Here is a 13,865-nt window from a genome sequence, read left to right on the forward strand (position 1 = left end):
GACATGTTTTTCTATGAAAAAAATGTGTCATGGCTTTTCCAACAACCTAATATCACAACCAGTTTTTCTAGCTCCTAATCCAAGTTTTCCCTCTAATAAACTTGGTTGAGTTTGTAGTCCCTGAAGTAACAAAATTCAGATTGATAGTTTAGCTGAGAAGCTGGGGCTGAAAGTAGCATGGAAGTTATCAGACGAGAGGTATGAGAAGAGGCTATAAAATAGGACCATCAAAGGAACATCTATAATGGAGAGGTAAGCCAGAACCAGATTAAATTTTTTATTAACAAGTATGGTTTTCGTGGTCCGGAAGGTGGTGCAATGGATAAAGCATTAGACTCTCAAGCATGAGGTCCTGAGTTCAATCCCCAGCAGCACATGTACTAGAGTGATGTCTGGTTCTTTCTCTCTCCTCCTATATTTCTCATTGATAAATAAATAAAATCTTAAAAAAAAAAAAAAAAAAGTATGGTTTTGGAGCCGGGTGGTGGCGTACCTGGTTGAGCGCACACATCACAGTGCACAAGGACTGGGTTCAAGCCCCCGTCCCCACCTGCAGGGGGAAAAGCCTTGCGAGTGGTGTAGCAGGGCTATAGTTTTTTTTTTTTCTCTCTCTCCCTCTGTCTCTCCCGTCCCTCTAAAAGTCTGACTGTCTCTGTCAAATAAAGATAACAAACAAAAAAAACCTTTAAAAAAAATGTGTGTTTTTTAATTTTATTTTTTACCAGAGCACTGCTCAGCTCTGGTTTATGGTGATGCGGGGGATCCTGGGATTTTATAGCCTCAGTCTCTTTGCATAGCCATTATGCTATCTACCCCTACCCCAAAAGTATGTTTTTTATATGTGGGGAGAAAAATAACAGAGACAAACAGCTTAACTAGAAGGCTGAAAGATGATTTATAATCAAATGTCCCACAGTCAGTATAGCTTTCAGTTTTAGTAACCTCAGAAGTATAAATATTATTAAAAAATTAACATTTAAAGTATAACTATTTAAAACATTGATGCTTCTTATTCAACATAGCAACCATGTTATGGTCCGATTGACTTTTAAAATTATTTATTATTATTGCCACCAGGGTTATCCCTGGGGCTGGGTGTCTGCACAATGGATAAGTCCATTGCTTCTGGTGGTCATTCTTTTCTCCTCCTCCTCCTCCTCCTCCTCCTCTCCCCCTTCCTCTTCCTCCTCTTTTTTTTTTTTGTAGAGAGAAATTAAAAGAAAGAGGTAGTATAGAGGGACAGAGAGAAAAAGAGACACTTCCAGGACTGCTTCACCACTCGTGAAGCTTCCCCACCTATAGGTGGGAAGCATAGACTTGAACCCTGGTCCCATTTTTTGTCTTTTTTTAAATAGAGATAGAAATTGAGAGGGAATATGGTGATAGAAAGAAAGACACCTGAAGCATTGCTTGACGGTTCATGACACTTCCCTGCCCACCCCTTGCAGGTGGGAACCAAGGGCTTAAATCCAGGTCCGTGTACGTGGTAACGTGCACTTTACTAGGTGCTCCACTGTCTCACAGCTTTAAAATTCACATAAAACTCACTAAATGACCACAAGTGTACCCAAATGATACTTTTTAAAGGTTACTACAATGTACATCAATCTAAGTCTAAGATCACATTGAAGTCCTGCCCAGAATATGAAGCTTCATTCAAGAAGTGTAAGTCAGTAGTCTTAAGTTAGTAGTGGCTTTAGTGGTATGTCCTGATACAAACTAAGGAAATGGTGGGCAATGCAATTCTGACTCACAATGAATTAATATTCTATTTCCAACGATAGCTTATTATATACAGAATAACTCCAAGATTGAATCATCAAAGTTTTCAAATCATAGCCAACCTATGATAACTATTTTTATTGTTTTTTTATATAATGGAGTACAGGTCTATCAATTCTAATTCTAAAAATGTATCCTAAGAAACTTGAGTAATACATACTACATCTATGCAACAGTCAAGCAGTAGCTTTTTTTTTTTTTTTTAAGATTTTACTTATTTATTAATGAGAAATATAGGAGAGAAAGAACCAGACATCACTCTGGTACATGTGCTGCTGGGGATTGAACTTGGGACCTCATGCTTGAGAGTCCCATGCTTTATCTACTGTGCCACCTCCCAGACCAGGCAAGCAGTAACTCTTCTCATCACAGTCTTACCGTTTATCCTTAGCTTTTTCTAAGAAATATTTTGGTGTTGTACTAATGCTCTCTCTTTCCAGTGGCTTCTTAATCATCTTTTTCTTTTGTTTGCTAAAAGTTACAAAATAAAGGGAAAAAAAATCAGGTGTCACTTTAGTTATTATTTCTTTAAAATAACATTTATCTGAATGAAAAAAGCAGAGTGGTGAAATGCACATGTATAAAAGCCTAGCTATGCAAAATTAATAGAACTATGATTAAAATATCCTGTGTCAATCTTATAAACTATGCCAGCATGTATTAGTGTCTGATTGGGTAATTAACTGCTTTCTTGTTGTTCTGACTAGTGCTGATTTTTTAAAATAGAGATAGAGAAAGAAGAGAGAGAAAATGAAAAAGACCATAGCACTGAAGCTTCCTTCTGTGCAGTGCAGGCTGGGCTCAAACGTAGGTTGCACACATAGCAAAGCAGCACATTATGCAAGTGTGCTATTTCACCTTGCTTTCATTAGACTTATTAACTAGAACACATTCTAAGCAGATTTCACAGCAGATTTCACTTACAGTGCAGAGTTAAATATGAATATTTAAAACTTCAAGGATAAAAAATGGTAAAGAAAGAATATACACATTTTAAAGAAAAATGTTTAAGATGTTCTAGAAGTAGCAGTAGAACTATAATGTGTGAAAGTAAGAATGCTTCTGTAAAAAGGAGGTGTAAGTAAATTTAAGACTGTACCTTAGTAGTTTTTGGAATCCTTTTATGTATTCTGGTACAGGACATCCGGCTTGCTGTATAACATTTGCAACACTGAAAAAGATACCCATAAACATAAATTTGTATTTTGTCTGGTATTTATGTATTTAAGTGGTATGCACAATACAAGGAATTAAAACTAAACCAACAAGAGAGGGCCAGATGGTAGCACACTGGGTTAAACGCAGATTGTGCAAAGTGCAAGGACCTGTGTAAGGATCCCAGTTTGAGCCCCTGTTCCCCACATGCAGGCAGGGCTGCTTCACCGGTGGGGAAGCAGGTCTGCAGGTGTCTATCTTTGTCTTCCCCTCTCTGACCTATACAACAACAGCAACAACAAAATACATTAACGACAATAACAGCAAAATGGAAAAAAAAATGGCCTCCAGGAGCAGTGGATTCCTAGTGCAGGCACTAGGATAACCATTGATGACCCTGGGGGCAAACAAAAAAACTGTATGAATAAGAATTCAGTAAAGTTTTAAAATATTACTGAGAAAATTGCTAAAATAAGCTTGACTGGAAAACACAAAGCAGAACTTGGACTACTACAGTTGGTGTACTGCAACAAAGTAAAAAATTCTGGGGTTGGGGGGAGGTTCAGGTTCTGGGCCATGATGGCAGAGGAGGACTATCAATCTACTGCTCCTAGCAGCCATTTTTCTCCATTTGTTGTTGTTGGATAGGGCAGAGAGAAATTTAGAGAGGAGGGGAAGATACAGGGGGAGAGAAAGACACCTGCAGACCTGCTCCACCACTTGTGAAGCGACTCCCCTGCAGTTAGGGAGCTGGGGGCTCGAACCAGGATCCTAGTGCCAGTCCTTGGGCTTCGTACCATGTGCGCTTAACCTGATGCACCACTGCCCAGCCTCCTCCTTGCCTTAGATTCGACATTAACTGAAACAGATTCAATATTATAGATTATATTATATAGTGCTTGGTATTATCTTGATCTTTTCGTGCATTATAACTTAGATTCAATCCTTACAACAACCATTTGTAGTAAATAATATCATACCCCCATTTCCTAGATGGAAAAATGAGATGCATGGTCATTCTGATATGGAGTCATTAGATTCCCATGTTTGGAGCTGAAGAGACTCTGGGTGAATATAGGATATATATATTCTCACAAACATGCATATGTGGAAGTCTACTCAAGCTATGAAGTACTTACTATCAATTATCATCAGCCTAAAATAAATGTAAACAGCCAAGATGCAGGGAACTCAGCTTTTTTTTTTTTAATTTCTTTATTGGGGAATTAATGTTTTACATTCAACAGTAAATACAATAGTTTGTACATGCATAACATTCCCCAGTTTTCCATATAACAATACAACCCCCACTAGGTCCTCTGTCATCCTTCTTGGATCTGTATTCTCCTCACACACCCACTCCAGAGTCTTTTACTTTGGTGCAATTCCAGTTCAGGTTCTACTTGTGTTTTCTCTTCTGATCTTGTTTTTCAATTTCTGCCTGAGAGTGAGATCATCCCATATTGGGAACTCAGCTTCTATATAAAAATCTATTATGATGGGAGGTTGGGTGGTAGTGTGCCCAATTGAGTACACTTAACACCATGAGCAAGGACCCAGGTTCAAGCTCCTGGTCCCCTCCTGCAGGGGGGAAGCTTCATGAGTGGTGAAACAGTGCTGCAGGTGTCTGTCTCTCCCCATCTACTCCTTCTTTCAGTTTGTCTCTACCCAAAATAAATAAAATACTGTTAAAATTTATGGTGACGGGAGTCGGGTGGTAGTTCAGTGGGTTAAGCGCATGTGGCGCCAAGTGCAAGGACCAGCTTAAGAATCCTAGTTTGAGCCCCCGGCTCCACACCTGAAGGGAGTCGCTTCACAGGTGGCGAAACAGGTCTGCAGGTGTCTACTTTCTCTCCCTCTGTCTTCCCCTCCTCTCTCCATTTCTCTCTATCCTATCCAACAACGATGACATTAATAACAGCAACAATAATAATTACAACAATAAAACAACAAGGGCAACAAAAGGGAATAAATAAAAAAAAATTATGGTCATAGGTTAAGACATAAGATTCCAAAAGTATTCACTAAAATAGTTTTTCCTGAAATTAAATATGAAATTTTATCTGTCCCTAAAAGCAATAGGAAGGAAGCATCATGGTCAGGGTTAATTTTGACTGTGTAATAGAAACTCAGGAGTTAGGGGCCAGGTGGTGATGCACCTGGTTGAGTGCACATATTACAATGTGCAAGGACCCGGGTTCAAACCCCCAGCCCCCACCTGTAGGGGGAAAGCTTTGTGAGTGGTGAAGCAGTGCTGCAGGTGTCTCTCTGTCTCTCTATCACCTCCTTCCCTCTTGATTTCTGTCTCTATCTAATAAATAAAGATTAAAAAATTTTAAAAAAATTAAAAGAAGAAACTTCAAAGCACGCATTAATATAATAAGCTTACAATTACATTGTGAATACTATTCATTAGTGAATACCAAGCTATAAGTATTCTGTGAGTCTGAAACATCACAATGGATATTTGGGTTAGAAAAATAGCTCACTTGGACGGTGTGCCTACTATGTCATGCACACAATCCAAGTATAAGCGCAGCCTCCACTGCACTGGAGGAATATTTGGTGCTGTGGTATCTTTTCCTCATTCTCTCTCTCTTTGTACTTGAAAAAAGTCCACCTGGAGTGACGACATTCTGGCAACAACAAAAACAAAAAATCTTGCATAAAAATAAACATTCCCGGAGGTGGGTGGTAGCGCACTGGGTTAAGTGCACATAGCGCAAAGTGCAAGGACTGGTGCAAGGATTCTGGTTTGAGCCCCGGATCCCCACCTGCAGGAGGGTTGCTTTACAAGCAGTGAAGCAGGTCTGCAGGTGTCTACCTTTCTCTCTCCCTCCTTTCTCAATTTCTCTGTGTACTATCCATTAATAATAAAAAAAGTAAAAAAGATGGCAGCCAGGAGCAGTGGATTCATAGTGTAGACACCAAGCCCCAGCAATAACCCCGGAGGCAAAAAAAAAAAAAAGAACATTCCTTTATGAATATTTTCAAATTTTATCCTAATAAAGCAAAAGCAAAGTCCTTTGATCATTCAAGGTTCTTATAGTTGACTAAAACTATAACAAAATCTAGAGCATAATCACTTTGTACTTATCTGATAATTGTGTGTACATATAATAATAAAGCAATCTTGCCAACTTATTCTTCCCAATTTACCTTCTTAATAATGGTTTATCATCTTCAGTAAAGAATGTAATAGCTTTTCCTTTATGTCCTGCTCTTCCAGTTCGACCTAAGAGGAATTAAGACCACAAAGAAAATAAAAAAGATTATCATATAAAAGTCACTGGATTTTTCATAGCATTTTAAAAGAAAATGATCATTTTTGAAAGACATAATAGAAACAGAAGATATAATGGGAGAGCAGAGAAAAAAACCTACCTATCCTGTGGATATATTCAACTGAGCTGGTTGGAAAATCATAGTTGATCACCAAGTTCACGCCTTTGAAGTCAATTCCTCTGGCTAGCAATGCTGTACAAATAAGAACCCAAATCTTTCCAGCTCTGAAGCTGTGGACTGTGTTATCTCTCTGGTTAAAAGAACATATGTTAAATGTTTTTTAGTATCACTCTAGGAATGGAAAACAAGCACTTTAAAAGTGTCAAACACAAAATCATTTTGGAAGTACATTTGACTTTACCTGTTGTTGTGTTCTATCTGCATGAATAACATCCACATTAATACCTTCATAGATGAGCTCATGAAAAAGTTCTTTAGCCCTTTCAATGGACTGAACAAAAACAAGAACAGGTGGATTGAAACCCTGGAGCAAAGAAAGCAACATCTCAGTATATACAATCCATAATCAAGAATACAATTTTGTAGTACCTCATGATTTTAGTTGAATAAAAAATGAATTGAACTTACTGTATTTTTCATTGCTAAAATTTTCAAACTGGTGGTCAAAGTCTGCCTCCATCTTTCTGACCATCCACTCTCTCTCTCTCTCTTTTCTTTACATTATCTTTTATTTCTAAGCTTTCGTCCTGCATGTGGGGAGTGGGGGCTTGAATCTGGACCCTTGTTCATTGCAGTACGTGTGTTTGTAATGTGTGACACTTTGGAATCTCAAGAGTCTCTTTGCATAACCATCATGCTATCTACCCCTACCCCTAATATCTTTGAGATATTTATTACTGAAATTAGGATTTGTGCCTAACAAAATTATGTTGACTGCATTTGAAGTGATCAATAATTCAACTGGGAAGAGATTTTAAAATCTACATAACTGTGGTGTGTACTGAAAAAAATGATGACCAATCTTCATATTTATTAATAAAATAGGATATGCTTCAACAAGTTTAACAGGAATCTTAATTTCTCTTTTTCTTTACCAGAGTACTGCTCAGTCCTGGCTTACGGTGGTGTGAAGGATTGAACTGGGACTTTGGAGCCTCAGGCAAGAGACTCTTTTTTTGCATAACCATTATGCTATCTACCTCCACCCCTTAATTTCTTATTCATGGCCTTAAGAGTGAGATTTTAACTTAAAAGTCATAGAGGTGAATCTATAAATCTGAGTGGAAATTCTCTATAGATATGCACTTAGTTCATTATTAATATGTCACAACAATCATGGTAGTAAACTACACAGATAATCTAATACTCTGTTTTTGATAAGTTTTAAAAATTTCATATCCTGAAGGGGGAGGGTGGTGGCACACCTGGCTGAGCATACATGTTACAATGCACAAAGATCCAGGTTCGGGGCTCGGGCGGTAGCACAACGGGTTAAGCGCATGTGGCTCGAAGTGCAAGGACCTGCATAAAGATCCCGGTTCTAGCCCCCAGCTCCCCACCTGCAGGGGAGTCACTTCACAGGTGGTGAAGCAGGTCTGCAGGTGTCTATCTTTCTCTCCCCATCTCTGTCTTCCCCTCCTCTCTCCATTTCTCTCTGTCCTATCCAACAACAACAATAATAACTACAACAACAATAAGACAATAAGGGCAACAAAAGGGAAAATAAATAATAATAATAAATAAATAAATAAATAAAAACAAAGATCCAGGTTCGAGTCCCCGGTCCCCACCTGCAGGGGGGAAGCTTCACTAGTAGTGAAGCAGTGCTGCAGGTGTCTCTCTTCTTCCCTATCCCCCCTTCCCTCTTTATTTCTGGCTGTCTCTATCCAATAAATAAATATTTATTTTTTAACTGTTAATGTCTAATGTTCACCATCAACAATTTTATGGAAAATACAACTCACTGTACAAAGAAAAGTGCTTATCTCTGGGCACTCATTGTATTAGAGAAGCAAGTCAGGCAGTAAAACTGTTTTGTTATATCCTTAAAGCTAATCTTGAGAAACTTAATCAGTGTATTTACTTTATAAGTTTATAAGACCTATTCATTTAAAGAACTCATGTAAAGAAGATGTGAAGAATCTGTATTGCATTATTGCTAAAGAAGATATAATTAAAGGCTTTTATTTTTTCTTGATTTTTCTTTCTAGAGAGTAACATCTTAGCAACTGACAATTTAAAAGCCTAATTGCTGGGAAATGATTGAGGCAGACAGAAGTATGAATATCCACTATTTACCACAATGTTAAAGAAAAACAGTTGCTTAAAGTCTTCCTTGACAAAAGCAGTCTGTTGTTTGCAAATATTCTTAATTCTAAAGAAAGTAGCTATGTTCCACAGATACAAATTATGTAAATAAGTTATTACAGACTACAAAAGCAGTCCATTGGTTTCTCAACTGGACCAACTCTCCTGTCAAACCTGGTCTTTTTTAATTCTCAATGTAAATTCTTTGCCTTAGGTAATCTACTTATAGGCCTTTCAAACACACTTCTACCTCTTAGATCTTATTTCAGTAGTTTCTCCAATTAATGCTTTCCCTCTCTCTATCTTTTTAATCCCCAAATTCATCAAGGCTCAGATTAGGTGAATGTCTTCTATAAGGCTTTTTCCAGGGACTGGGCAGTGGTGCACCCAATTGAGTGAACAAGTCAACTTGCATGCAGACCTGGGTTCAAGACCCTGTTCCCTATCTGCAGGGGAGAAACTTCACAAGCAGTGAAGTAGTGTTGCAGGTGTCTTTCTCTCCCTCTCAACGTCTCTTCCCCTCTCAATTTCTGTTCTATCAAGGAAAAAAATAAAATAAAATAAAACTTTCTCCAGTTGGGTCCAGGTAGTGGTGCACTTGGTAGAATATACATTACTGTACACAAAGCCCTGGAATCAAGATCCCAGTTCCTCCCCTGCATGGGAGAAGCTTCATGAGTGGTAAAGCAGTGATGGAGATGCTTTTTCTCATTACCTCTCTACTCCTCCTTCCCTCTGATTCCTACTTTTCCCTCTCAACATATAACTTTCCCCAACTAATTCAACTCACATTGATGGTCGTCCCATCACGACTATATGGATGCTTAAGTACATTCTGTAAAGTTTATTTATTTATTCATTCCCTTTTGTTGCCCTTGTTTTATTGTTGTAGTTATTGACGTCGTTGTTGTTGGATAGAACAGAGAAAAATGGGAGAGAGGTGGGGAAGACAGAGAGGAGAGAAAGACACCTGCAGACTTGCTTCACCACCTGTGAAGCAACTCCTCTGCAGGTGGGGAGCCGGGGGGCTCGAACCAGGATTCTTATACTGTTCTTTGCGCTTTGCGCCACCTGCACCTGCTACACTACCGTCTGACTCCCAACATTCTGTACTGTTTTGTGGTATGCTATCACAAACTAATGTAAGTCTATGTGTTTTATCACCTACAAAAAATAATAATAATAAATCCTTGGGGCAAGATTTGGGATTTAGATTTTTCATTAATCCCTGCCCCAACTCCACATAATTTATTTTTAAACTATGGCTTCTATTTTATAGATAAAAACAGAAAACCCAGGGGCCACGTGGTAGTGCAGTGGGTTAAGTGCACATGACGCGAAGGGGAAGGACCGGCGTAAGGATCCAGTTCAAGCCCCTGGCTCCCCACCTGCAGGGGGGGTAACTTCACAAGCGGTGAAGCAGTTCTGCAGTTGTCTATTTTTCTCTTCTCCTCTCTGTCTTCCCCTCCTCTCTCCATTTTTCTTTGTCCTATCCAACAATGATGACAGCAATAACAACAATAACAGCAACCAAAAGGAACAAAAGGAAAAAAAAAAAGGCTTCCAGGAGCAGTGGATTCATACCGCAGGCACTGAGCCCCAGAGATAACCCTGGAGGAAAAACAACAACAACCAAAAAACTACATTCAGTGTCCTACATATTCCACAATACCCTAAGTTCTATAAGGAAATCTTGGGGGGAGATGAGGAATATAGATTTAAAAAAGGGGGGCTTTCCGGGCACTAGGTAGGTCTTTTCTTAGTATATACTTAGTGTGGAAGTGAGTCTCCTTATTTGGGATGTTAACACATGGTGCTTAATATTTTACTTTGGATTATTAAGCATGATGCAGGAATACCACCTAATGTTCCACCAGTTATCTAAGTTTTGGTGAACTTTATAAAGCTTTAAGAATATATTCTGCATAAGGATCCTGGTTGGAGCCCTGCCTCCCCACCTGCAGGGGAATCGCTTCACAGGCGGTGAAGCAGGTCTGCAGATATCAGCTATCTTTCTCTCCTCCTCTCTCCATTTCTCTCTGTCCTATCCAACAACAGCAATAATAACTACAACAATAAAACACAAGGGCAACAAAAGGGAAAATAAATAAATAAAATATCTAAAAAAGAATGTATTCCATATACCTTTTTATTTTTTAAATTTTTTTATTATCTTTATTTTTATAGGATAGAGACAGCTAGAATTTGAAAGGAATGGGGAGACAGACAGGAAGAGAGACAGAGAGACATCTGCAGCCCTGTCTCACCACTTGTAAAGCTTTCCCTTTGCAGGTGGGGCTTGGGGGCTTGAACCCAGGTCCTTGAGCATGGTAACATGTGCGCTCACCACCCAGCTCCCCTCCATATACCTTTTTAACAAGTTCTCTCATGGCCAGAAGTTTTCCCGTCTCAGATCCAACAAAGACAAGCTCTTGTTCTACAGTCTCTACTGCAGAATTCCTGGGGAAAATAAAAAAATACTTTAGTGTTTCAAGGGTCACTTCTTTTTGCTCCCCCCATGAGTTAATGAACACATTCATATACAACAGAATTAGTTTTGTTTAAAGAGAGAGACACCACAGAACCAAAATGTTTGTTGCATATATGACAAAGCAGCAGTTTTTTTAAGGGTTGGAAAAATAGTTCACTAGTAGGCCATGTGCTATGCCATGGACGTGGCCCAGGTTTGAACTCTAGCACCATATGGTAGTAACAAGGCACTGGGGAAATGCCAGTGCTACTTTATTCCCTGTCCATTCAAATGAAAAAAAAAAGTCAGCTTGGGGATGGGAGCTGGTATGCATGATGCCCCACCAATGCTAAACAACAAAAAGTTATTAGTTTTTGATAGGACAGAGAAAAATTGAGAGAGGAAAGGGAGATACAGTAAAAGAAGACATACCTGCAGCACTGCTTCATAGCTCATGAAGCTTACCCCCTACAAGTGGGAAGGGGCTGGAACCTGGGTACTTGTGCTCAGTAATATGTGCACTAAACCAGCTGTGCCACTGGCCAGTCCCAATTAATTTATTTCTATTTTATTTTTAAAATATTTTTATTTTATTTTAATGAGATAGAGAGGAAGACCACAGTACTGCTCTCTGGTTTATAGTGATGCTGGGGATTGAATCTGATAGCTTAGAGTCCTGGGCATAAACATAAACATCTTCTGCATAACCATTATGCTGTCCCCTCAGCCCCCAATTTAATTATTATTATTTTTTTATTCATGAGAAAGATAGGTGGATAGAGAGAAAGAACCAGACATCACTCTGGTACATGTGTAGCCAGGGATTGAATGTGGGACCTCATGGTTGAGAATCCAGTGCTTTATCCACTTAGCCACCTCCTGGACCACATTAAATTATTATTATTGGGATTTGGGAGGTAGTGCAGCTGGTTAAGCACATGTGGCGCAAAGCGCAAGGGCTGGTGTAAGAATCCTGGTTCGAGCCCCCGGCTCCCCACCTGTAGGGGAGTCACTTCACAAGCAGTGAAGTAGGTCTGCAGGTGTCTGTCTTTCTCTCCCCCTGTCTTCCCCTCCCCTCTCCTTTTCTCTCTGTCCTATGTAACAACAACGACATCAATAACATCAATAATAACAATAACTACAACAACAATAAAAACCAATAAGGGCAGCAAAAGGGAAAATAAGTAAATAAAAATATATTATTATTTTTAATATTTTATTTATTTATTCCCTTTTGTTGCCCCTGTTGTTTTATTGCTATAGTTATTATTATTGTTGTTACTGCTATTGTTGTTGTTAGGACAGAGAGAAATGGAGAGAGGGGAAGACAGAGGGGGAGAGGAAGATAGACATCTGCAGACCTGCTTCACCAACCTGTGGAGTGACTCCCCTGCAGGTGGGGAGCCGGGGTCTCGAATGGGGATCCTTACACCAGTCCTTGCGCTTTGCGCCACCTGTGCGTAAACTGCCTGACTCCCTAAACTATTTTTTAAAGAACACTTTAAGTTGAGAGAAACTGAGACCAGAACAGCACTCTGACATTCATGGTGTTATGTCTGCCTTTGCTCCTTCCTTCCAATTCCATCTTTTCTTTCTTGTTTTCAGCTAGAGGCAGAAAGGCAAAGAGAAAGTGAAGAGACCAGGGCACCAAATCTTCCTTTACTGTGGTGTGTGGTCAGGCTTTTGATTTTGTCATATGGTCCCAGGGATCAAACTCAGCCTGCCTTTACACACGGCATGTGCTATACTGCTGAGTCACCTCCTTGGCCTAAGACAAAGTTATTTAATTTTATTAGTGAGGGGGGTGAGCAGACAAGAACCAGAACATTTCCTCATACATGTTATACCACAAGCAGAAGAAATCATGTCCTCAAATATGCAAGAGCTGTGTTCTACCACTAAGCCACCTCTCCAATTACAAGTTATTTTAAATGTGCTATTCTACTCATAAAAATTATGTATGAAGGAAATTTGAAAAATACAAATACATATAATTAAGCAAATTGTCTTAATTTTAGAATAAAATTTGGCACATTGTATCACAGGCAAAAGCCTAATTATTTACGAATGAAAAGTTTCATCAGATCGCTCTATACTATCAACGTTGTAATATATACTATATTTTCACTTTTTTCCATGCTGTTGTCTTTTTTAAATACTTTTTTTCCTCCAGGGTTACTGCTGGGGCTCGGTGCTTGCACTACAAATCCACTGCTCTCTCCATTTTTTCCATTTTTCTTGCTCTTGTTGTTGTTACTGCTGTTGTTAGGACAGAGAAAAATCAAGAGAGGAAGAGCAGACAGAGAGGGGGAGAGAAAGATAAGATACCTGCAGACCTGCTTCACGGCTTGTGAAGCAACCTCCCTGCAGGTCAGGAGCAGGGGGCGCAAGCCAGGATCCTTCCGCTGGTCCTTGTACTTTGCACCATGTGTGTTTACCTTGCTGCGCTACTGCCCGGCCCCCCATTAAAAAAACATTTCCATGATGTTTTTTTATTGGATAGAGAAATTGAGAGATAAAGACAGATAGGGAGAAAGACACCTGCAGCACTGCTTTACTACTTGTGAAGCTTCCCCCCTACAGGAGGGAATGCTGTTGTCTTTATATTGGTGAATTTGTTCTATTTTCTTTTTATATGCAGAAGTTTTAAGTTTAAAAGAAGATAGTATTCTTGTTCCACTGAGTTCTTTCACTTAACCTGCTATACCTTTTCATATAGCTACAGTCTTCAAATTCTTTCATGGATTGCAGAATATTCTGTAAGTGACAAAACTTTAATTTCCTAAAACATTTTTCTACTTTGGGGCATTTACTTGGCATAAAATTCCCCCCAACCTCCTTCTTCTAGCGTTTGCCCCCCCAACCTCCAATATTTATTAAAGGAATTAATGAAAACCTTTCTTTA

General features: G+C 39.1%; 1 protein-coding gene across 2 annotated transcripts in view; it reads right to left on the bottom strand.

Annotated features, from left to right (window-relative positions):
- DDX52 (DExD-box helicase 52) overlaps positions 1-13,865 on the bottom strand; it is a 38,480-nt gene that overhangs the window by 1,255 nt on the left and 23,360 nt on the right. For both annotated transcript variants that reach the window (XM_007516957.3, XM_060203930.1), the window contains exons 9-14: positions 10,860-10,950; positions 6,584-6,706; positions 6,322-6,472; positions 6,097-6,172; positions 2,882-2,953; positions 2,161-2,253 (exon numbers count right to left, since the gene is read on the bottom strand). In XM_007516957.3, coding sequence (XP_007517019.1) covers positions 2,161-2,253; positions 2,882-2,953; positions 6,097-6,172; positions 6,322-6,472; positions 6,584-6,706; positions 10,860-10,950 — 606 coding nt within the window. The remainder of the gene's footprint in view (positions 1-2,160; positions 2,254-2,881; positions 2,954-6,096; positions 6,173-6,321; positions 6,473-6,583; positions 6,707-10,859; positions 10,951-13,865) is intronic.

The sequence above is a fragment of the Erinaceus europaeus genome, chromosome 12 (genome assembly GCF_950295315.1).
Source record: "Erinaceus europaeus chromosome 12, mEriEur2.1, whole genome shotgun sequence".
Taxonomy (NCBI): domain Eukaryota; kingdom Metazoa; phylum Chordata; class Mammalia; order Eulipotyphla; family Erinaceidae; genus Erinaceus; species Erinaceus europaeus.